This window comes from Zingiber officinale, chromosome 1A (assembly GCF_018446385.1).
Source record: "Zingiber officinale cultivar Zhangliang chromosome 1A, Zo_v1.1, whole genome shotgun sequence".
Classification (NCBI taxonomy): Eukaryota; Viridiplantae; Streptophyta; class Magnoliopsida; order Zingiberales; family Zingiberaceae; genus Zingiber; species Zingiber officinale.
This window is the reverse complement of record NC_055987.1, coordinates 17293357-17317709: the sequence shown is the minus strand read 5'-3', so window position 1 is coordinate 17317709 and position 24353 is coordinate 17293357. Positions and strand designations below refer to the sequence as shown.

Below are 24353 nucleotides of genomic sequence, written 5' to 3'. Positions count from 1 at the left end.
ATATAGTTCTCTTTAGTCCCACATCTTAGAATTGACAACACTATGATCAAAAAGCTTCTATAAATATTTTAGGCCGACGATGTTAAAAAATATACTTTTCTTAGTTTCTTTTATTAAGATAAATATAATATTAAATTAAAATAATTTTTGCATAGGGAAGCCCATTACAATAGTTTATTGCTGGGATTCTTTAACGTGACACTAGAAAATCCAAACAGTTCGAATTTTCAAAGATCCAAATAATTTATATATTATTATATTACATACGCAACGGATAAGTATTTAACTCATCAGATACAAAGTTATAAGTATTTAACTCAAATTATTCTCAAGGACCACCATTCAACGACAATTTTTTGCATTAATTTGTAGCCAATTGATTAGATAATGCTTCCAATCACAACCATCCATCGACAAACTGAACTGCCCTCAACAAACGATCGGAGATAAGTTACTAATTGTGTTTTCAGATGATGATTTCGTCGTGCTATTTATTATATTGATATGGCGATCGACATGCCAACTTAATTAGTGATTGAGGAATGGCCACAACTTAACCTCAAAGGTAGACATCCACAAATGCATGTACTATTGACAGATAGATAGTCATAACAAAAACTAATAATAGAGAGAGAGGTCTACAAATTCAAGCAACAACCAGATAAGAAAGAGTTGAGTTAGACTCCGGTAACCTTTCTAGCTACCCTTAATTACTACAAAAGATATAATAGACAAAGCACAAAACTAACTATTGGCATTTTGTTTCCTTCCAGCAGATAAAGACTGATCCTCCTTTGATTGATTTGTTTTATTTATTTATTTTCCCGTTCGTGGTGAGGTATAAAAGTATAGGAAACGAGACAGCAACAGTTCAACCAATCCCTCAACGCCATCACCCACCCTTATCCTCCTCTGTTTTTTGCTCTCTGTCGTTATATTTGAATTTTTATTCTGAGCAAGGTCAGAAGAGAAGAGGTCGACTCGAAATGATGGCTCGTCGGAAACTGTCATTTCTCGCGGCGAACAAGATCGATTTGAAGCATTCGTCATCATTCGGCGGCGGTAGACGGAAGAGCTGCAAGTACTCCGTTTTCGTTGTAATCTCGTTGGCGCTACTCTTGTTCACGTTCATGTATAACGGGGATGTGAAATCGATTGGAGAGCACCCTTTTGGCAGCAGGGATTATTCTCAGATTGAATTCCCCATAAGATATGACATTGGCCACCAACAATCCAAGCAGGCAGTTGAAGAGAAGGAGAGCACTAAATTAATCGAGAAAGCAGAGGAAAAGGCAGCGGCCGAGAAGGACCGGGCGGTGGTGGTCGACGTCGCCAATTCTTCTGCCAAAAAAGAAGAGAAAAGAGAAGTGCGCGAAGTAAAGGCCCCGAAGGAAGAAGAATTCCATGACGTAAAGATACCGGCCATGGACGTCGAAGAGCGAAAAGAAGATTTACGCGAAGTAAAGGAAGCACCGACACTGGAGGAAGAAGGTCGTAAAGAAGTACTGCGTGAAGAAAAGGAGCCGATTATGGATAAAGAAGAGCGAAAAGGAAATTCGCGCGAAGCAAAGGCACCGGCCACGGAGGTCAAAGAGGCGGTGAAAAAGGCCGAGCGGCAGCGGATAATCCTGGACGTGCCGGAGAATTGTGACCTGTTCGATGGCAAGTGGGTGTACGACGACGAAAACTACCCGATATACAAAGAGGCGGGGTGCCAGTTTTTGACGGAGCAAGTGACGTGCATGAGGAACGGCCGGCGGAACGACCGATTCCAGAAATGGCGGTGGCAGCCCAAAGATTGCGCTTTGCCCAGGTTTACACGAATGCATTACGATGCTTCTATTACTTAATGCCTAATTAGTTAGGTTAATTGCAAATTTAATTAGATTCGATGCGGAGGTTATGCTGGAGAGGCTGCGAGGAAAGCGGCTCATGTTCGTCGGCGATTCCCTGAGCCGGAATCAATGGGAGTCGATGGTTTGCCTCGTCCAATCTGTCGTGCCTTCGAATAGGAAGAGCCTCACCAAGCATGGATCGTTTAGCGTCCTCCGGCTCGAGGTAATCCATGTTTTAGTAAACTCTGAGTTCTTAGTTTTTTAGATCAATCTTTTAACTAAATAAGTAATTAATTGGGCAGGAATACGATGCGACCGTAGAGTTCTACTGGGCGCCGTTCCTTGTCGAATCCAACTCCGACGACCCCAAGATCCACAGTTTGCCGGACCGAATCATCATGCCCAAATCCATCGACAGGCACGGCAAATACTGGAAAAACGTTGACTACCTCGTCTTCAATACCTACATCTGGTGGATGAACACGCCCACCGTGAAAGTCCTGTGAGTAATTTAATTGGATTCTAATCTAAAACCGAACTATACATACACATAAACAGGGCTAACGAACCCGACTTCTGATTTTTGATTAAAATAGACGAGGCTCGTTCAACGAAAGTTCGACTGAGTACGACGAGGTGGAGCGGCCGCTGGCGTACCGGAGAGTTTTGAACACGTGGGCCAAATGGGTGCAGAGCAACGTGAACCCGAATCGGACCATGGTGTTTTTCATGAGCATGTCTCCTCACCACATCAGGTCAGAATCTTTTCTCAACGTAGAAGACCCAGCTAAAAAATGCCAAAATCAAAATGGAACAACCAAACCATAACCTCGCGATAATTTCCCCTGTTGACTTGCCTGTCCGGAGGGGAATCTCATGCGCTCGAGCTCAAGGCAAAAGCTCCTCCTCTAGAAAAGCCAATTCGATTTAATTTGAGTCATCGACATGTGGCTCAACACCAGTGTATATTGAGTCCGTAATCGACCGCAGGAGCACGGACTGGGGCAATCCGACGGGGATCAAGTGCGCGCTGGAGACGGAACCGGTGGCGAACTGGTCCGGATGGCAGCCGATCGAGGTGGGGACGGACTGGCGGCTGTTTTCAGTGGCGGAGAACGTGATCGGGAGGCTGCGGAAGAAGGTGCCGGCGACGTTCGTGAAGATAACAGCGATGTCGGAGTTGCGCAAGGACGCGCACACGTCGGTTCACACGCTGCGGCAGGGGAAGCTGCTGACGGCGGAGCAACAGGCGGACCCGGCTCGCTTCGCCGACTGCGTACACTGGTGCCTGCCTGGCTTGCCGGACACCTGGAACGAGTTTCTCTACACCCGCATCGCGTCAAGCCCCTGGAAAGACCGCTAGTCCTCCTCTGTTTCGTATCCTTTCGTGCCATTTCTTTGTACGATTCCAATTTGTGATAACTAACCGATCGGTTGCTCAGTATCAACAGCAACAGGGACCATAACTTAGTAATAACTTCATCAAACTCTAAGCACAAAAGACCACGAAGCTTAAGCATTACATGACTAGCTAGCTACATGCTGCAGAACCTAAACACAACGGGAAGTAGCGAGTCTAAGACTACTTGCTATCGACTATACATCTACTGCGTAGTTTTGTACTTGGACTCGTCGATGGGGATGCCTTCCTTGGCGGCCCGCTCGCCTCCAAACTCCTCCTTGGTGGATAGGCCACCTTTACGGCCCATCTCCTGGTAGCCTTCGTGCCCCATCTGCTCCCTCCTCGTCTCCCCTCCCTTGTGGCCCAGCTCCTGGTACCCCTCCGTTCCCAGCTGCTCCTTCCTTACCTGCCCTCCACGGCTCCGTCCTATTCACATGTACATCAATTGCACACTCGCGCATACGTATCGATTTGATAATAGAATATAATGTGTTAATAATTGACTAAATGAAACCTTCGGCGAGGTGCTCCTGGGCCTCGAGGCTCTTTCCGCCGGTGCCGCCGGGAACAACAGTCTCGCCCCGCCTCGCCAGCTCGTCCAGCTCACGCCGCTCCTGCTCCGTCGACATTGTGCGGGTCGCTTCTACTCTCGATCGCTGACTGCTGATGGATGAAATTTTCAGTCTTGCAAGCCTCAATCGCACCTTGATGGGAGCAGAGGAGGAGAAGGAGATTGGGGTAAATAGATTGCGGAGGCGGTGTGGATGGGGACACCTGCGAGCTTAGTTGGAAGCACGGGACGGCGTTAGAGCTCAGGGAATGCCACGTTTGCTGCACGTCTCGCGGTGGCAACACGAGTCAATCTGTAACATTTGCTGTATGAGATTGTCAGTTTACATATATTCATAATAATTGCAGTTCTATCTGAATCAATGATGTAGATTGGCTTCTGCTTCAATACGATGGCTCAGAGAAGGGCCTTCAAAAAAAAAAAAAAAAAAAAAAAACAAAACAAAAATAGTTTTGTTCATCTGAAGCATTAATCTCTCTTTAGAATTAAACATCCTTAAAAAATCTTACAGTTGGCTTTTCTTGTCTCAGCTCTATCTACTAGCGTTCTTTCACTTGCACCTAAACGATAACTTCCCCTTGTATTTGAGTGGTGATCTTATCTAAAAATTATAGAGATAGCATGTTAAGTAAGTATGATGGTTTAGTTGTTGATTAGGAGAAGATTCTTTACACTCAAATGAGTCAACAAAATATCAGTGCCTAAAAATTGAGGGGAGTCCCTATTAAAGACTCTTTAACGCTTAAGTTAGTACAATTCCGGGAGGGTGAATAAAGAACAGTAAAAATGTGCGCACGAGAGTAGGCTCCAGATGTTCAAAGAAAGTATCTTCCTAACGGAGAGTACCTTCCTTTATATATCACATCACATAACTTTCACAATCATGAGGTGGCTAAGGATGTTAAAAGTTATTGGGTAATGAAAATAGTACAACTTAAGCAATATGCAATATTTATCCAAGGAATCCTCTATTCTTCTATATGTATACCTCTTTTGTCATTTATAGTTTATGTCATTGCCGAAGTCGTTGAAAAAATATGTTGTTATAAGTGGTCGGATGGGACACACAATAATCACTGAAGAAGGTTCTAGAAGAATATTCTCTAACACATAGTTGTTACTCTGACAGGTTGTTAGGATTCTCTACTCATGATGTCGGCTGAGTATATCTTGGTCGGCCTATAAGGCTTACCATCTTTATGTATGTCCTTGTCTTTATATATGTCCTTGCATTAAGCTATTTTGTTATGCACCGATTGCTATTAGAAATTCATTTGGAGAATAATATGATGCATTAAGCCTACTGGAAATCCTTTCAAGAAGTCATATGATAAATCATGTGTGCTGTAAATCCGCTTGGGAAACAATATGATGCTAAGCACTTTAGGCCCGACTGGTCTTTTGCCCAACCGTGCATATACATCCGTCTCTTCTATGACCGAATGGATACACAGGCATATTGTCATGTGGAAACTCATAGAGACGATCAATAATAAGGTCAGTCGGGCATATGCAAAGAGACTCATACAGAGTAAGGAGTTTGACCTTTCCCGTGACCAAATCTATAACTAGTTAGCTGTAAGGTGGGTTATTCCCTTCGGTCGACCCATAAAGCCAACCATTCTTAAACTCGGCCAGCTATTGAATGATCGGACACACTTTCTTTCCATTTCAGGAATAAAGCACTAAACCTCCTATGTTCGATCAGCTTAAGTGTCAGTCAACCTTTTCCCGAATGGCTTGTAATATGGTCGGGATGGATCTGAGAGAGCCTTAATGCTGGTCGAGCAACCAAGCTAGGTGGGGAATGTCTGTTGGTGTAATTTGTATTAATGATCTAACTCAAGTTTTGATGAATGACAAGTGAATTAAAGTTAGAGTGTTTATGGTCTAACTAATTTACCAAGTGTGCAAAAGTTGACACGTCTGGAGGACCTATCACTAGGCTGAAATCCAGCTAGCTCCACCGGACGCGATAACTAGTACGAAATCTAAATAGATCCGCAGAACCCGATATCTGACAGGAAGTCTGGTTGGGTCCGCTAGACCTGACAACCGATCAAAATTCAATTGGGTCCATAGGACCTAACAACTGGCGGGAAAACTTGGTGGGTTAAAGGTGAGTCAAGCGACTATAGTTACGTTGGTAAGTAAGAGATAAGCAACTGGAGGAGAAATCTAGTGAGAACACATTCTCGGTTGAGGGAACAGTAACCATCGGTCCAGCTTAGGTCCATTTGGAAAACTTAAGCTGTGACTTTAACTAGATCCTGGTCTCGAGGAGACAGGATTTAATTACTACTACTATTTTACTATGTTGTACTAACTTTATTTTATAGGATAAACATATTTTTTGTTATTTGGATTAACTTTTTTTTGCAAGAAAGAGATTGTTGAAAAAGAGTGTATGAGCACTCGGACTCCCGGTACTCGGAAGGGGTCCAAGCGTCAGACTCCAAGCGCTTGGAATTAATTGTTAGTGCAGCGGGGCCGACAAGAGGGGAAGAGTGAAGTGCCTGCAAATGAAAAATACCTTCCTCAAACTTTCAACTCGACAATAATAGCAAAAATAAAATAAAATAGAAATAAAAGTAAAGAAAAATAGGAAGGAAGACTCAGCAGTTAACTTGGTTACAAGCAAGAGGATTGTTAATCCAAAGGGTGGAATAGCGCACTATCAATCTCCTTCTCTCAAGGCGGAGAAACCTTTTACACACTAAAAGCTCTTACAAGTTACTAGGAATTGAATACTTAGTTGAATGAATAATTTCCTAGCTCCAGGGGCCTTTATATAACTCCTGGAAACTCTATCTCGAGTCTTGAGGGTACCTCCAAAGGGGTTAAGGGCGGCTCCAGGGGTTTGACTGGATAAAACTCTATCCGATTACAAACGACCACTTTGGCCAGGTCGAAGGCGCCTCCAATGGCCTTGAAGGCGCCCTGGACAAGTTGAGGGCGCCTTCAAGCCAATGAAGGTGCTTCCAAGTCTGCAGACAGCGCAGGCGCCTTCAGCACTTCATTGAAGGTGTTTCCAACTAGCTTTTCCAGCTCCTTTTGACTTGTTTTCTTCTTCCAAGGCTCCGAATGCATGGGTGATTACGGCCAACTGAAATAGGGTTCACCCGAACCTAATTTTCGGCCTTCTCCTCGAGCAAGCTTCCGACTCGACTTCTCGTCCCTTGAACATCGCACACGTTCTTCTCGTCCACCGGTGTACTCTTCCACAGCTCTCTCGTCCTTCAGACGCACTGAGCCCGTCGACTCCCCTCCCGTGTCGTTCTTCTCGTTAGCTGTGTCTTCCGCTAGATTTCCTGCGCTCCTAAGCTCTTGCACACTTAGACACAGGGATCAGATAACAAATAGGACTCAACCTAACTTGGTTGATCACATCAAAACAACCACGGGGTTTAACAATCTCTCCCTTTTTGATGTGCATCAACCCAAGTTCAAGTTAGGGATAAAAATAGATAAGTAATTTAAAGAAATTACTAAACTAACATTTTAAGTAAAAAGGTTGCAATAAAAGAATTTGCAACACTAAGTAAAGTTAAAAAATTTTAAAAAAATATTAACTCCCACTCCCCCTAAACTTGTACCTATCTCTCCCCCGTTGATCACATCAAAAAAATGGGGTAATAATTTTCAAGTAAAAAAATTAAGTTTTTGCAAACATAAATATTTTTGATAATTTAAAAAAAATTAAGCAAGAAAAAATTTTCTAATTAAAAGAAAAACATTCTAACTTAGGCAATTTTGAAAAACACTCTAACTTAGGCGTGCCCTTATTAGGGGCTCCTCCCCTAAGGATATAACTAACTTTATTTTACCAAGCAATTAGACCTTATTGCCTATGAATCCATACAAAGGAGTCACCATGGGTTGAAGCTCGCTTGGGTCTATTTGCAGTTGCTTAAATACTTGTTTAAAGTTGATATCGACTGAGCTACCTGTGTCAACAAAAGTATAATAAATATTATAATTTGATATAACAACATTAATTATTAAAGTATCATCATTGGGTATTTCCACCCCCTCCAAATCTTTAGGCATAAAGTTGATTTCAGGCTCGGCTGTCTACTCTATACTATAGCTAACCGCGTGGATCTCTAATTAGCAAGCATGTGACTTTCTCGTTTTGTTGGAATATCTATGGTTGGAGCCCCAACTTGTTGGAACCCCAAGGTTGTTTTGGTGTGATCAACAAGTTAAGTTAGGTCCTGCGTTGTTTCTAACCTTGTGTCTAAGTGTGCAGGAGCTTAGGAGCACAGGTACTCGAGCGGAAGACGCAGCTAGCGAGAAGGACGGCACGAGAAGGGGGCGCCTGACATTTTCGAGAGACAAGAAGCCGAAGCGGAAGATTGCTCGGGAGCAAGAGCTAGAAGGTCGGCACGGGTCAGGGACAAGTCTGGATGACCGTGGACGAGAAGGGCAGTTCGGGAGGAAGCACTCGAGAAGACCGGAAGATGGGCAGGTGAGCCCTATTTGGATGTCGAGATCACCCAAGCAGGGCCGGCGAGCCGGGCGGCCTGAACAAGAGAGACGGACCAAAAGTCAACGGGTTGACTTTTGGGGGCCCGGAAGGACTTTTCACAGGATCGAGCTTTGACGCGATCCAACCGTTGGGGATAAATTTTATCCCCCCAGGGACCCATCTAGGCTTCCCGACCAAGGCTATAAATATAGCCTTGGTCCGAGCTTTCAATAATCACGATCATTCTATTTCCAAACACTTGTATGCTTTAGTTGTAGTTAAGTTTCGTCAACGTTGTAAGAGGCTTCTCCGCTTGAAGGAGTTTTTGAGCTTAATTTTCCTTGAATTAACAACCACATCGGTTGTAAACAAGTGGTGCCTCGTCTTTTCTTTTATGCTTTTATTTATCCGCTTAATTCATTTTACAAGTGTTAGCTTAATCGTTCGAGGAAGGGTTGTCTGTTTTTAATTGACAGGTTATTTACCAACCCCTCTAGCCGGCCCAACGGTCCTACAAGTAGTATCAGAGACTAACCGCCGTATGGCCGGAGCTAGCGACTACCCACCAAAGATTCGAGGGGAGCTTGCTTCTTGGAAGCAACAAATGACGGTATTTCTTAACTCGATATTGGTATTTAAATAATGGTTATGAAGCACCAAAGACAACGAATGGAGAAGAACTCGATCTACGCCTATGGAACAAGAAGCAACGTGACGCGTCAATGGAAAACGGTCGGGCAGAGTTTCACATTCTAACCGCGATACCAAATGAAGATTTCGATAGAGTTAGCGAATACAACAGCGCAAAAGAACTTTGGGAAAAGTTCTTAAAACTCTACGAAGAACCAACTGAAGCCGTCCCCTCAATGGAAGAATCCGAGATGGAAGAAATTATCCCGAGAGTGATAAAGGGGGAGAATCTTCGGATAAAAGCAACTCGACAGGGGGAGAATCAACTACCGAAAAGGTAAGTCGGGTATGGATTCGAACCTCTGATCAATTAAATGATTCAATCGAAAAATTACCTGAAGAGTCTTTCGAATCAGAAATTGAATCATCGAAAGAATTTTTCGAATTAGAAAATCAATTGTCAAATTTGCCTTGCAAATTATTATTAAAAGAATTTTGCAAGTTAGAAATTTTGTCGAAAAACTTTTGTAAATTGCAAAATATTTTTTCGAAAGAATTATGCAAATTAGAAATGATGTCAAAAACTTTCTTCGAATATTTTTTCGAATTACAAATTATTTTCTCGAAAGAGTTTTGCAATTCAGAAAATGAGTCATCGAAAAAGTGTTTCGGATTAAGAAATCTATTATTAATAAATTCCTGCAAATTAGAATTTTTTTCTTGCAAATTACAAAATATTTTTTCAAACGAATTTTGCACATTGTCGAAAGAATTTTTACCGAAAAATTTTATCAAGTTAGAATCTATGCTATCGAAATATTTTTTTGAACTTGAAATTCAAAAAATAATAGAAATTAACATGATACAAATTGTTGCATGTTTAATATTTTCTACTTTAAATCTGAAAAAGTGTGACTTAAGAATTTCTGATAAATTAAAATGGAAATTTAAACCTTCTGATTAAAGCATAAAATATATAAATAAATAAATGCATAGAAAATTTCTCTTTATATTAATTCTCTGAAATTTTCTTGCATAAAGCTTTCTGTTTAGAAACTTCTTAAATCTTGATGTCGAATGACTTAGAAATTTGTCTTAGAAATATTCCTACGAATTATTTTCAAAATTTTTTTTTAACCCTTAGATTTCTTTGACCCATTTTTTATGTGATCAAAGGGGAGAAGGAAAAGTATAAGTCTAGGGGGAGGTAGAAAAAAATTTAAATTTTCTATCTTTTTGCACTTAATTGCAAATTTAGTTAGTTTATTTTTATGTCTATTTTTACCCTAACTTAACTTGGGTTGCTCACATCAAAAAGGGGGAGATTGTTGGAACCCCAAGGCTGTTTTGGTGTGATCAACAAGTTAAGTTAGGTCCTGTGTATTTTTAACCTTAGGTCAGTGTATAGCGACTGAGCACAGTACTGACGGGAGGACTAGAGAACGGCCTTGTCTGTGAGTCGGTGTCGCCGTCAGTAACGGCGGACGGAGAGCGGAAGGTGTGCACAGCGCGGAGCAGAATTGCTGGCGAGGCCGAGCAAGAGAGCTAGCCTTGCGCAGGTCGGACGGAGTGGGATCGGCTCCATGCGCACTACGCCGCATTCCTAGGAGGGCAAGTGCGAATTCGAGGGAAGCCGAGGAAGGGCTCGAGCCGAAGACCGGAAGATGGGTTCGGTGAGCCCATTTGTGCGTCGAGATCACACCCAGCAAGCGGAAGCCGCAGCGGGCAAACTAGCGCCGGCTGCCAGAAGAACACGGACAGTCAACTGGTTGACTTTTGGCTCGCTTGAAGGCCTTACCATCCGGGCCGACTTTCGCATTCTTTCTTTTCGTTTGCCTGATCCTGATCAGAGGGATAAATTTAATCCCTGTCTGCGAACCTATCGCTTACCAAGGCTATAAATATAGCCTTGGTCCATAAGCTTTTCAATAATCACGATCATTCTATTTCCAAACACTTGTATGTTTTAGTTGTAGTTAAGATTCTGTTTTCTGTGCCTAAACGCTGTAAAAGGCTTCTCCGCCTGAAGGAGTTTTTGAGCTTAATCTTCCTTGAATTAACAACCACATCGGTTGTAACCAAGTAAACATCTGGTGCCTCGTCTTTTCTTTTATGCTTTTATTTATCTGCTTAATTCATTTTACAAGTGTTAGCTTAATCGTTCGAGGAAGGGTTGTCTGTTTTTAATTGACAGGTTATTTACCAACCCCTCTAGCCGGCCCAACGGTCCTACACAACTATCATGTCGATATTGCCCTGGGCGACATTATCGTGATTCTCTTCTTGACGTGTTGGGGGCTCTTGGTGGACCTGAGCGGGAGCCTATGCGTGGTCTGCTAGCGGTGGGTGTGTTCTTTGGCGTTGCTCAGCCTCTCGCTGGTCTCTCTTGGGTGAGCCACTTAGCTGGTGATAAGGGCGATGGTTGGGTGACGAGGTGCTTTAGCGTAATCTTTGATTGTTGTTCTGGCGATTTGTCGGACTATAATAATCTCGCGTGTCATGAGTGGTTGATCGGTGGTATGTGCACCACCGTTACGGGACTCCCCGAGGGGGCTCGGGGTATCTTTCTCTCTCAGCCTCCACATGCTGCACGGCCTGGGACTATGGCTCTTGATGATGAGGGTGAGGACCCGTTCGAGATCCTCTATGTGGCAGAGCGGTGTACCATTCGTGACCCTGCTAATTGGTTAATCAGCTAGTTGCGGTTCTCAATTTTTTCACCGGGTTTTGATGGATGACAAATCGGTTAAGTTAGTTGTGTTGTTGTCGACACTTTGATCAGAGTGTGCAGAAGGTGAAGTCGCCATCGACAGCCGACGGATGCGAAGTCCTGCAGGGTCCGGTCGACGGGGTGGTAAGAAGTCCAAGCGGGTCGGTGGCCGGACGCTTGGCGAAGTCCACTAGGTCGGGCGACGGATGTGGCGAGAAGTCAGCGGTCGACGCGGCTGACGGGCGGTCGACGACGGCGCTAGAAGTCCGCCTAGGTCGACGGCCGGATAGGTGGCGAAGTCGAGATGGGTCGAAGGGTGACCGGACGTCTGGCGGTAGTAAGGTAAGTCACTGGAGGGAGTGGATCAGGACTGCGACGGCGTTCTGGAAGGGAACATTAGGCGTCGATCCGGCTTAGATCCATTTCGGATATCTAAGTCGAGATCGTGACTAGATTCCGGTCTCGGAAAGACGGAATCTAAGTCATACTCTTTCTTATCCATCTATTGAACTTTAACTGTGCTAACAATCTGTTTTACAGGATACATATTTGCCTCGGACTAACCTTGTTTTGCAGGAAAAAGGAGCTTTCTGAAACAAGGTGGTCCGGGCGCCCGGAGGTCCGGGCGCCCGGAGGTCCGGGCGCCCTGAAGGGATCCGGGCCCCCGGAGGTCCGGGCGCCCGGAAGGGATCCGGGCCCCCGGAAGGGATCCGGGCGCCCGGAAGGCAAATTTCATCCAGCCGAGTCGTCGCCACGTGGAGCATCATGGTTCGTGCAGCTACGTCACGTTCCAGGCGCCCGGAAGGGATCCAGGCGCCCGGGACAGCATATAAAAGAAGCCCCAGGTAGGAGCTTCAAATGAGATCAAGTCTGCACTGAAAACTTACTGCTTGCTCTGCTGCTCTACGCTCCTGCGACGCCACGAGGCTATTTCGACAAAGGGCTTTCTTAAAGTCTAACTCTTCTTCTCTTGTCGGTATTTTATTTCTGTCAATTCTTGTACTTATTTGTAATCTTCATTCGAATTGATAGTGATTGCCCAATGAAAGTACTCACGGAGTACGGGCCTTCGAGTAGGAGTCGTCACAGGCTCCGAACGAAGTAAAAAACACCTGTGTCTATTTTAGTTTTCCGCTGCGTTTATACTCATCTTTATCGAATCGATATTCACCCCCCCTCTATCGAATCCAACGGTCTTACAAGTGGTATCAGAGCAGGTACCGCTCTGATTTGGTGCAACCACCAATCAGACAAAGAGGGGGTCTTTTGAAAGAAAAATTAAATATCGTTTGTCTTTAAAATAAAACCTTACGCCTTTCGTTTTTTCCCTCCAAAACTATTTTTGAAAAATACATCGTCATCTTTTCACTATTATTTAGTATCGACAAAATATTACATTTTCAAAAATTTGAGATAATATTTTTTATTAATATTTTAATAATATTTTATTATTTTTAAAAAAATAGTGAAATATTATTTTTCCAAGACTGCTAATCCAAGACCAAGTCTTGGGATTTTGTCTTTGTTTCATTGTGTGCAAGAACAATGTCTTTTCAAGAAGGATGGAACCTCATGAACCACCATCGCATGATGAAGATTTCAACTCTTTGGAGGCGAAGAATGGAATGCTTCTTAGGAAAGCGTAGATATCGATTATATGCTAATATTGAAAAACCTTCTCGAACTTGAACTGAATAAAACGTAAGTAAAATTATTTGTAATATTTTACCTAACAATATCATATCACATTGAAAACAAGAAATGTGCATTGTGGACCGACCCGATCAAGCTTCACGAGACGAATGGAGCTAGAAGAAGTTAAAGTCGAATCCGGACTCGGACGATCCAGCGGAGAGTTCATCTTGAATTAGGGGTTCAAGGCTGGTTAGTACTATTCAAACATCCTTGCTTAGTAGTTGTTAATATGGATATATCGAAGTATGAAAATAGTGTATACATGATACATGCGAAAATACCCTAGGACATTTTCCGATAAAACAAATATAATTAATTCAGAAAATACCCTAGGATATTTTCTGATAAAACAAATATAATTAATTTAGAAAATACAGAAAATCTGAAAATAATTAATAAATCTAAAAATTCAAATTTAAACCTAAACAAATTTGAAAATTCAAACAAAAAGGATGACAAGGTCAATATCAATCTAGACACAATTAATAAATTGTTTAATAATCTAGACAATATCAATCTAGAAAATTCTATCCAAACCCAAGATAATTTAATTAACAAAAATTAAATTTTAATGATAAGACTTATTTAATAAATTCCACTAATTATATCAACTTAAAAGGTAAAGAAAATATAAGGATAAAATCAAACACTTTGATAAAATCAAAACGGAAGTTAACAAACTTAAAATTAAATGTTAAAGATAACATATTAAACAAAAATAATCTAGAAAATTCAAAATTAACAATTAATAAAAAGTAAAGATAAACCCTTAAAGAAATATAATTCAAACAATTTAATTAACTCAAAATTAATAAAAACCTAAACTTTAAAAATAAGCTACTAAAGAAAGATAATTCAATTAACTTAATAAAATTAAAATTGAAAGAAAATTTAAATATTAAATATACTCGTTTTAAAGAAAGATATTTTGATCAATTTAATTAATTCAAAATTAAAAACTTAAATTTAAATTACAAATTAAACATTAAATCTTAACTGAAACTAACTTCAATCTTACAAAAATCTTAAAAGGAAAGCCAATAATTCAGGGGGAGGTTCCAGAACGGCTGGCACCTCCAAAACTAACTTACCCGACAGGGTAACCCTAACCAACCTACCCGACAGGGTAGTTAGGAATAGAATAAAAAGGGACAAAAGTTTAACTTGACAAGTAGTACTGGTGAAGTTTTGGATGATAGTACGTTGGGAAGCTTGGGCATGCATGTCTAGAAAGATATGGCTTCGATCTGGTGCATTTGGCCAAGTGGAACTGACCGAAGCTACCCCTTACGGATCCTAACTAGGTAGACCAAGGTTTGGTACTAAGCTCCGTGGATAGGACTATTCGGAAAACCTCGAAGGGTTGGTTACTTCTAATGATGTCCAGGTGACTCACCAAGCTTAGAAGTTTATCTGAAAAATGCCTATTTGTTGAGACCAAAGTTAAACCTGAATCTAACACAAGTTAAACCAAACTCTATAATTAAATCTAATTCATCTCACAAAATTATAGGATTCCCTGATTGATAATCTAGATCGGGTGAGATGAATAAGGAGTAAATTAAATAATTTTCAAATTAAAATTAATTTTCAAATTTCAAATTAAATTAAAATTAATTAAAATTAAATTTCGAATTTCAAATTAAATTAAAATTAATTTTCAAATTTCAAATTAAATTAAAATTAATTAAAATTAAATTTCGAATTTCAAATTCAAATTATAATAACTTTAAAAACCATTTTAAAAATTCTTTAAAATCTATTTTAAAAATTCTTTAAAAACTATTTTTAAAAATTCTTTAAAAACTATTTTCTATTTTAAAAATTCTTTAAAAAATATTTTAAAAATTCTTTAAAAAAAAAACTATTTTTAAAAATTCTTTAAAAAACTATTTTAAAAAATTCTTTAAAAACTATTTTAAAAATTCTTTAAAATCTATTTTAAAAATTCTTTAAAAATTATTTTCAAAATTCTTTAAAATCTATTTTAAAAACTATTTTAAAAATTCTTTAAAATCTATTTTAAAAATTCTTTAAAAACTATTTTAAAAATTCTTTAAAAACTCTTTTTAAAATTCTTTAAAAACTATTTTTAAAATTCTTTAAGAATTATTTGAAAAATTCTTTAAAAACTATTTTTAAATTTCTTTAAAAAAAACTATTTTTAAAATTCTTTAAAAACTATTTTTTAAAATTCTTTAAAAAACTTTTTAAAAATTCTTTAAAAACTCTTTAAAAAATTCTTTTAAAAAATTATTTTAAAACATTTTAAAAGTTATTTAAAAAACTATTTTAAAAATCATTTTAAACTTTAAAAAATTCTTTCAAAAAATTCTTCTAAAACCTTTTAAAAATTATTGTTATTTTAAAAAATTATTTTAACTTAAAAAATTATTTTAACTTAAAAATTATTTTAACTTAAAAATTATTTTAACTTAAAAATTATTTCAAAAATTATTTAAAAAAAAAAACTTTTAAAAATCATTTAAAAAATATTTTAAAAATCATTTTAAAACTATCTAAAAATTTTGTATCATTTTGAATGAAATTTTGTTAACTTAAAAATAGTAATAATAAATTATTTCTATAGATTATTTTCACTTTAAAAATTATTATTTTGACTTTAAACTCATTTTTAATCTTAAACATCATTTTAACCTTAAAATAATTTTTAATTTGACTTAACTAAAAATTAAATCTTAAATTAAAACTTAATATTGAAATTAAAATTAAAATGAAAATTTTTAACTTAGAACTTGAAATTAAACTTAAACTTAAATTAACCATTAATATTAATTTAAATCTAAAATCAAAACTGAATCAAACATATGTTAATTGACATAAAACATATTATAAAAATCATTTTAAATTCCTTTTAAATGCTGTTTTAGTAATCCCTTTAAAATTTTTTTTTATAATCATAATGATAACTAACACTTTCATTGACCAGCTCAATCAAGTAATATGAAATTTAAATTATTTCACTAAGTATTAAATTATTAAATCAAGTGAAAACGAATCAATAAATTATTGATAATGCTTAACTGTTATTGAATTAATAAAATCTTATCTTATTTAACCTTAAACTAAAGTTAAGCACCTGAATCTAAAATTAATTAATAATTGATTAATCAAATTCAAATAAACAGTTATACCAAGGATACAGAGATAATAATATATGTATTACTAAATTAGACAAATGTGTTAGGGCTTTGAAATTTAACACAACCAAACCTTAGTATTAAAGGGGAGATATTAAATTAAGGGGAGTAACCAATTCAGGGGGAGGTTCAATTTCTTTTAAATCCCCTAGAAAAATTAATAAATAAGGAGGATTAATAAATTAAAGGAATATCAAATTAAAGGAATATCAAATTCAGGGGGAGGTTTATTTTTTAATTATCTCCTTAAGCGTTATTTTTTTAATCTTCTCTTTAAAATCTCTCTAGAAAATTCTACCTCATTTAAAAAAAAAAATTACTTTGAATATTTTTAGCAAATATTTTCAAACTTTTAAGTATCAAGTTCAGGGGGAGAAATTAATTAAAATTTTGTGTGTTTGAAAAATACTTTTTTACATCTATTTTAAAACTAACTTATTTTTAAAACACCAGTTTTCAAAAAGTTAAATTTAACTAAGTTGAATCCCACCTAATTTTCAAACCTGATTTAAAAAATTAATTATTTCCAAAATTAGCCTTAAAAATTAATTTTGGCAAAAATTTTATTTCTTGAAAAGTTTAATTTTTGCTTTGTTTGAAAAATCGAAGTTGAAAAATTTACCTTTTTGAAAATTAAATGTTACTTAAACATAAAAAGTAAATTTGAAAAACCTGTCTTGAAAATTTCTACACGCTTGAAAAGTTAAACTTGATTAACTTTAACTTTTCAAAACTCAACTTGTCTACCCCAAGTCAACTTGACTATTTTTTAACTTGGTGTTAAAAATTGCACTTTTATCTTTCAAATTTTGAACCAAACTTAGTTATCTTTCAAAATTTGATTACCTGTTACAGTAAGTCTTCACTATGATTATTTACCTTTGTTCATTTTTTGATGAATGCCAAAGGGGGAGGAGGGTTAGGTGGTTAAGTTAGCTAAACCAAACTGAAAATACAAACTAACTTAAAAACCACATTAAATGCATGTTGTTTTATGCATATGTTTACACTAACTTAACCAGGTTGTCATTCCATCAAAAAGGGGGAGATTGTTGGTGCGGTTTGCACTAACGATTTCACCCAAGTTTTGATGGATGACAAATCAGGTTAAGTTAGTTGATTGTCACTTTGATCAAGTGTCTGAAAAGTCCGAACAGTCGCTGTGGGGATGAGAGTCGATGGCATGTGATATGAAGAAGCGGGTAGGGGCGGATGGGGCGAGAACGTGGCGAGAAGTCCGGCTAGGTCAGCGGGGGATGGTGGAGTCAGGTAAGTAAGGTAAGTCACTGGAAGGGAGTGTCGCGGGAAGGGAACATTAGGCGTCGATCCGCTTAGATCCATTTCGGATATCTAAGTCGAGATCGTGACTAGATTCGGTCCCGGAAAGACTAATCTAAGTCATACTCTTTCTTATCCATCTATTGAACTTTAACCGTGCTAACAATCTGTACAGATACATATTTGCCTCGGACTAACCTTTTGCAGAAAAGGAGCTTTGACAAGGTGGTCGCGGCGCCTGGATCCGCGGAGGTCCAGCGCCGAAGGCAAATTTCATCCGAGTCGTCACGTGGAGCATCATGGTTCGTGCAGCTACGTCACGTTCCAGGCGCCCGGAAGATATAAAAGAAGCCCCGGTAGGAGCTTCAAATGAGATCAAGTCTGCACTGAACTCCTGCGACGCCACGAGGCTATTCCGACAAAGGGCTTTCTTAAAGTCTAACTCTTCTTCTCTTGTCGGTATTTTATTTCTGTCAATTCTTGTACTTATTTGTAATCTTCATTCGAATTGATAGTGATTGCCCAACGAAAGTACTCACGGAGTACGCTCCAAACGAAGTAAAAAACACCTGTGTCTATTTTAGTTTTCCGCTGCGTTTATACTCATCTTTATCGAATCGATATTCACCCCCCCCCTCTATCGAATCCAACGGTCTTACAGTAACTTCCTTCTTCCTAGCGGTCTGCGCCTCCTCAACATTAATGAACTCGGTCATCCGGTCAAGTAGATAGTCGAAGTTCCTTGAAATTCTTCTAATCAAGGAGCAGAAGAAATTATTATCAGTGAGGCCTTAAGAGAAGGTGCTCATAAGAATTTTGGTGGTAGCTGAAGAGACATCCATAGTTACCTGGTTGAATTTTTTGATGTAGGTTCTGAGTGTCTCGTTGGGCCCTTGTTGTTAGTTAGAGCCCTAGAGTCAATCATATGATGATTGTTGTATGGACTCGTTGTATCATATTCATATATTTTATAAAGGCATTTTCTTTATGGTTATTATACTTACTTGTATTGGTGCTAAATAACTAAGTATAATAGCGTCCTTGAGTAGAAGGTTCATATCTATATCAATCGATTGGTTGAATCGATAGTGAGATGATATAGAGAACACTACTCTTAATCATTCCTAGTCAAGTATTAACATTCAGGGACAATGTTAATGCGACGAGACTAGCATGTAGGTCAACTCGATGACTTGATCTCACAAGTCATGGATATAGAGATATCAAGTTGACACATGAGTATGTATTGGAGAATGTATACTGAATGGTCCGCCATGAGAAAATATCATGGATTTTTATATAAGTGTCATATACTTTCTCATGTGACTATTAGTCCTTAGACTTGAAGTTGCCATGGTTCCCTACATAAGGAGTTGCATACTTTGGCTTCGTCAAACGTCACCCATAACTGGGTGGACTATAAAGGCGATTACTGGGTGTATAACAAATTATGCGGATGGATGTGAGTGATGTAGATGGGATCTATCCCTCCTATATGACGGGAGTGACATCATGATTCTTGATAGAGTGAGACCACTAAGTGCATGGCCATGCTCAAATGAGTCAATATGAGATATTGAGCTCATTTGATTAGAGTGAGTCTACTTGGAATTCAAGATATAGATTGATTAGAGGATGACACGGTCTATGCCTCAAATTGATCAATCTATATGTCAATGATAGAAGGATATTATCATATATTGTGAGAGTCACAATTAGTAGTCACAAAGGTGATGTTGGATCTCAACATTCTTGTAACTTGGGTAGTAATGATGTGTTGCTAAATACCGCTCATTACTTATGTTTCTAAATGGGTTTAGGAGCATTTCCAACATTACAAGAACCTATAGGGTCACACACAAAGGGCAATTAGATGGAGAATGGGTTCATATGATGAACCAAGAGAATTAGGTTCATGTGATGAACCAAATTGGATTAAGAGTAATCCAAATTAGACTAATTGAATTGGACTCAATTTGATTCATGTATTGAATGAGTCTAATTTAGATTATGACTCATTGAATCAATTTAATTTAATGGATAGAGATTCACTAAATTAAATTGACTTGAATCAAAGGTTGGATTTGATCAACCATGGGAGAATTTAAGTCAAGTTTGACTTGACTTGAGAGAGAAGATGAAGAGTCAAGTTTGACTTGACCTTGACTTGACCAAATGCCATGTCATTGTGACTTGGCATGGGGTCAGCCAATGATGATGTGCCACATCATCAAGGCAACTTCATGGTATGTCACCTCATGAGGGAAACCAAGAGTCTTGACTCTTGAGATTCCATGGAGGTTACAAACCTCATTGAAGTGGCTGACCACTTTTAGTGATGGAATGATTTGATTTTTCATTCAAGGCATTATCTTCTTCTTCCTTCTCTCCTCTCTTGCTCTCCCTCTCTTCCTCCATTGCCGAGATTCCTTGGAGTGCTAGCACACTCTAAGGTTTCCTCTCCATCTCTTGTTCGTGTGGATACTTCTAGAGGTGTGTACACTTGAACACACTTGAGATCCGAAGAACTTTGGACAAGCGGAATTTGCGAAGGGCTTCGCTTCAAAGGTATACTCACTTTCATGTAGATCTAAAGTAGATCTAGAGTAGAAAACTAAGTACACGAAAAAATTTTATCTTCGCACGGATCAGTAGCTAAGAACTTCGGGGTTTCCGCAACGCAAAAAGCGATTTTTGCGGCTCAAAAGTTCTAACACTTGTTTGAGTGAGAAAAGGCTCAAGGGGTCTTCTGATAATGCCTGCTACTGGAGAAGTAATGAAGGAAAATCCTGCGGAAATCCTTGAAATAGTGAATGGAGTCCGCTGGTAATCGCTTGAACCATCTTTGTGCCGAGACGGAGAGTGTGGTAAGGAACACCCAGAACTTTACATCATTCGTGTATTAATATAGGAGGGCAGCATTCTTAAATTTAAGGAGATGGTCCTAAGGGTCAGTTGACCCTGAGTATTCCTCTATCGTTAGAGGTTGATAGTGTTTTGGTAGCTTGTCTTCTAGCACCCCATGAGAGAACGGGGTGTTAATTTGCTCGGGAGCTCTGTAAGTTGCTGGAGCATTTCCCTTGTGCCCGTCTCGAATAGGCGCTTCTCTAGAGAATTCTTAGTGTGGTCCCTCTTGGCCCATGTACTCGAGTGGCGTATGGAAGCACGATGACATAGGATTGGTGAATGAGGCGTGGGAGGTAGATGGGTGGGGCCTTCCTCTCGAGCCCCTCTTTCCCTTTGATGAGTTGTTGTTGATGCTACAAGATTTGGCAGCGGCAGCGTACCACCAGTAGCTGCTTGTTGTTGTTGTTATGCTAGTTTTTGTGCTCAGACATTGATGAGCATCTTCAGATCTTCTTGCGTTAAGGTGATGGTGGTAAGTCATCCAGCTTCTTCCATCTCTGATCATTAGATTCAAGAAAAAGTTCCCACAGACGGCGCCAAATTTGATCATGTCTGAAAACCGTAGAGATGATGCGCTGGGCACAGTGGCTTGGTTGTTGATTGGGAGAAGACTCTTTACTCTACGGAGAAGCTTCCTATCGATCCTATGCACACTCAAACTAGCTAACAAAATGTCAATGCCCAAAAACTAGAGGAAGCCCCTGGCGAAGCTCCTCTGACACTCAAGTCAGTACAATTTCGGCCTGGTGAATGAAGAACAATAAGAATGTGTGTGCGAGAGTAAGCTCTAGATGTTCAGAGAACGTACTTTCCTAATGAAGAGGACTCTGTTTAATATCGCCTCACATAATCTCCGCAATCATAAGATGACTAAGGATGTCAGAAGTTGTTGGGTAATGAAAAAAGTATAACCTAGGCAATATGCAATAATTGTCTGAGGAATCCTCTATTCATCCATATATATATCTCTTTTATCATTTATAGCTTATGTCGTTGCCGAAGCTATTGAAGAAATATTCTGTTATAAGTGGTCGGCTGATGGGAGACACAATAATCACTAAAGAAGATTCCAAAAGAATATTCTCTGACACATAGTTGTTGCTCTGACTGATTGTTAGGATTCTCTGCTCATGCTGTCAGCTGAGTATATCCTGGACGGCTTATAAGGTCGATCGTCTTTATGTTTGTCCTTGCATTAAGCTACTTTGTTGTGAACTTACTACTATTAGAAATTCATTTCGAGAATAATATGACACATTAGGCCTACTGGAAATCCGTTCGAGAAGCCATATGATAAATTGTGCATGCTAAAAATCAGCTTTGGGAAACAATATGAAGCTAAGCACTTTATGCCCGGTCGACCTTTTGCCCGACCGTGCATATAAATCCATCCTCTTCTATGATCGAACGGATACACATGCATATTGTCGTGTGGAAACTCATAGAAATGATCAGTAATAAGGTCGGCCAGACATATGCAGAGAGACTCGTACAGAGTAAGAAGTTTGACCTTTCCTGTGATCAAATCTATAACTAGTCAACTGTAAGATGGGTTAGTCCCTCCGGTCGACCCATAAGGCCGACCATCCTTAAACTCGGCCGGCTATTGAATGATCGAATATGCTATCTTTCTATTTCATGAAAAAGCACTGAACCCCTTATGTTTGGTTGACTTAAGGGCTGGTCAACTTTTACCCGAACTATTTGTAATCCGATTGGGTTGGGTCCGAAAACCTTAACACTGGTCGAGCAACCAAGCTAGATGAAGAATGTCTTCTACCCTTCTTTGGCTATCACGTCCTAACTTTAACTGTTACATTATTTCCTGAGCGCATTCATTACATCCCTTATAAGTGGCATATCCAAGTTACATAATCCATTTCGAGCCTACACAAGATAATTAAATGAATTGCACTATTGAATATGTTTATTCAAGATTTCAATTTGATATCTTGCACCAACCATGGGTAGCTAACTCATCCGCAAGGTTCTGGAAAGTATTTAGAAGTTTCATTAGATGTCTATCATTTATATATAGTGTAGTTTGTATAGCCATGGATATGCTTAATGACATTGCTCCCTATAAAATATGTCTCCACGTGCATGATAGTATATGTTTTTAAATTTATAGATGTCTTCATTTATTTATATTGGTTTAATTTTTAAACAAATGATATTTTTATAATTCACATAAAATTACTCTAAAATTCGAGTCAAATAATATAGGCAGATAACATTTGTATCGCTATTAGAGTATTATTTATTATTCTTTTTTCGTTGGCTCAATGTATTCCGTTCTTCGGATTGATAAATCCGATTTGGTCTAAGAGAAGTTTTTTTATTGACCATCATACTAAATTAAAAATGCAATCCAATGTCCTAGCACTAAAAAAAAATATAGATTTAGAGAGGAATTAATTTTAGTGATGAAAATAATTTATAGTGAATTAACAATAAAATTAACGACGAACAAAATTTGTCACACCGTCCTAACATCCCAGAACTATTAAAAGAACATAGATTCAGAGAGAAATTTTAGTGACGAAAATAATTTATAGTAAATCAACGATAAAATTAGCACTAACAAAATTTGTAACAAAACTGCAGCAAAAAAAAATTGTCACAAAATTAACAATAACAAATTTTTACTGCAAAATCCATTGGTAAAAAATTATTATCACAAAATTCATTATAAGTTATCGATAATTTTTTAATTCATAGTATATTTACGATGAATTTTTATTTCATAATAAAATATAGTGACAAATTCTATTTTCATCACTAAATTTGCGACGAGTTTAGGATTTATCATTAAATTTGCGACAAATTTCGAATTCGGTGCTAAAATTAGAGTTATTTTCGGATCTCGATCTTAAATTAGCAATAAATTTTGGATTCGTCGTTGATTCAGTAATGAATACCTTATTCATCGCTAAATTTAGGGATTTAATTAAATCCTTCCTCAACCCTAAATCATGCGCAACTTCTCTCGCGCATGTACGCGAGCAATGCCAATGCTGATTCTCTCCAACACGCAAAGCACATAATCTATCGTGGTAATATCTATTTCTCTCTCCTCTCTTTTCCCCTCCCCTGTCCAGCTAGATCTAGGCACGGCGAGGCATTCGGCTCCACAGTCATAGCGACGAGGCTGGCCTCACCGGAGGTGAGGTCGTTCGCGAGTCCGGGCGCGAGCACTGCCATAGCCAGGATCTGGGAACTGGCTGCTTAGGTCAATGATTGTGAAGATCTGGGTTGCTTGGATGCTATTGCCTGGTCAGTGAATGTGAATATCTTGATCCGGGAAATAGTAAGTGGCCCCAATTATACAATAGGATAACGGCCAAGGTAAGGCAATAGTCAAAAGTTTGGAGGAGGTGGCAATTGCGGTCAAAGGTTACTTATTCAAGCGAGATACTGTCTAACTCCCGATCATATCTAAGTCGCTCGGACTATCAGGACTCAGTCTTCTCATTTCTCTTGGGCATTGTTTTTTTCTAACTCTTGGTCGCATCTAAGTAGGTTAGACTATAAGGATCCTGTCCCCTCACTTCTTTTGGGCATCACCCCAGTCTAACTCGTGGTCAGATCTAAATCGGTCAAACTATAAGGGCTCAGTCTCTTCACTTCTCCTGGCCATCATCCTAGTCTAACTTCTAGTAGGATCTTCTAGTCTAATCGGATTATCAGGGC

At 38.8% G+C, this 24353-nt stretch overlaps 2 protein-coding genes across 2 annotated transcripts; one reads left to right on the top strand and one right to left on the bottom strand.

Annotated features, from left to right (window-relative positions):
- The first annotated feature begins 906 nt into the window (after positions 1–906).
- On the top strand, positions 907–3454 carry LOC122019948 (protein trichome birefringence-like 28). The gene is made up of 5 exons (XM_042577605.1): positions 907–1813; positions 1887–2058; positions 2138–2337; positions 2432–2590; positions 2826–3454. Exons 1-5 carry the CDS (start codon positions 987–989, stop codon positions 3196–3198), a joined length of 1731 nt encoding a protein of 576 aa, XP_042433539.1. The 5' UTR covers positions 907–986; the 3' UTR covers positions 3199–3454.
- On the bottom strand, positions 3274–4149 carry LOC122019957 (protein SLE1-like). Its single transcript, XM_042577617.1, has 2 exons — positions 3752–4149; positions 3274–3663 (listed from the first exon to the last, which is right to left on the bottom strand). The coding sequence occupies exons 1-2, from the start codon at positions 3864–3866 to the stop codon at positions 3440–3442; spliced, it is 339 nt and encodes a 112-aa protein (XP_042433551.1). The 5' UTR covers positions 3867–4149; the 3' UTR covers positions 3274–3439.
- Positions 4150–24353: the final 20204 nt, after the last annotated feature.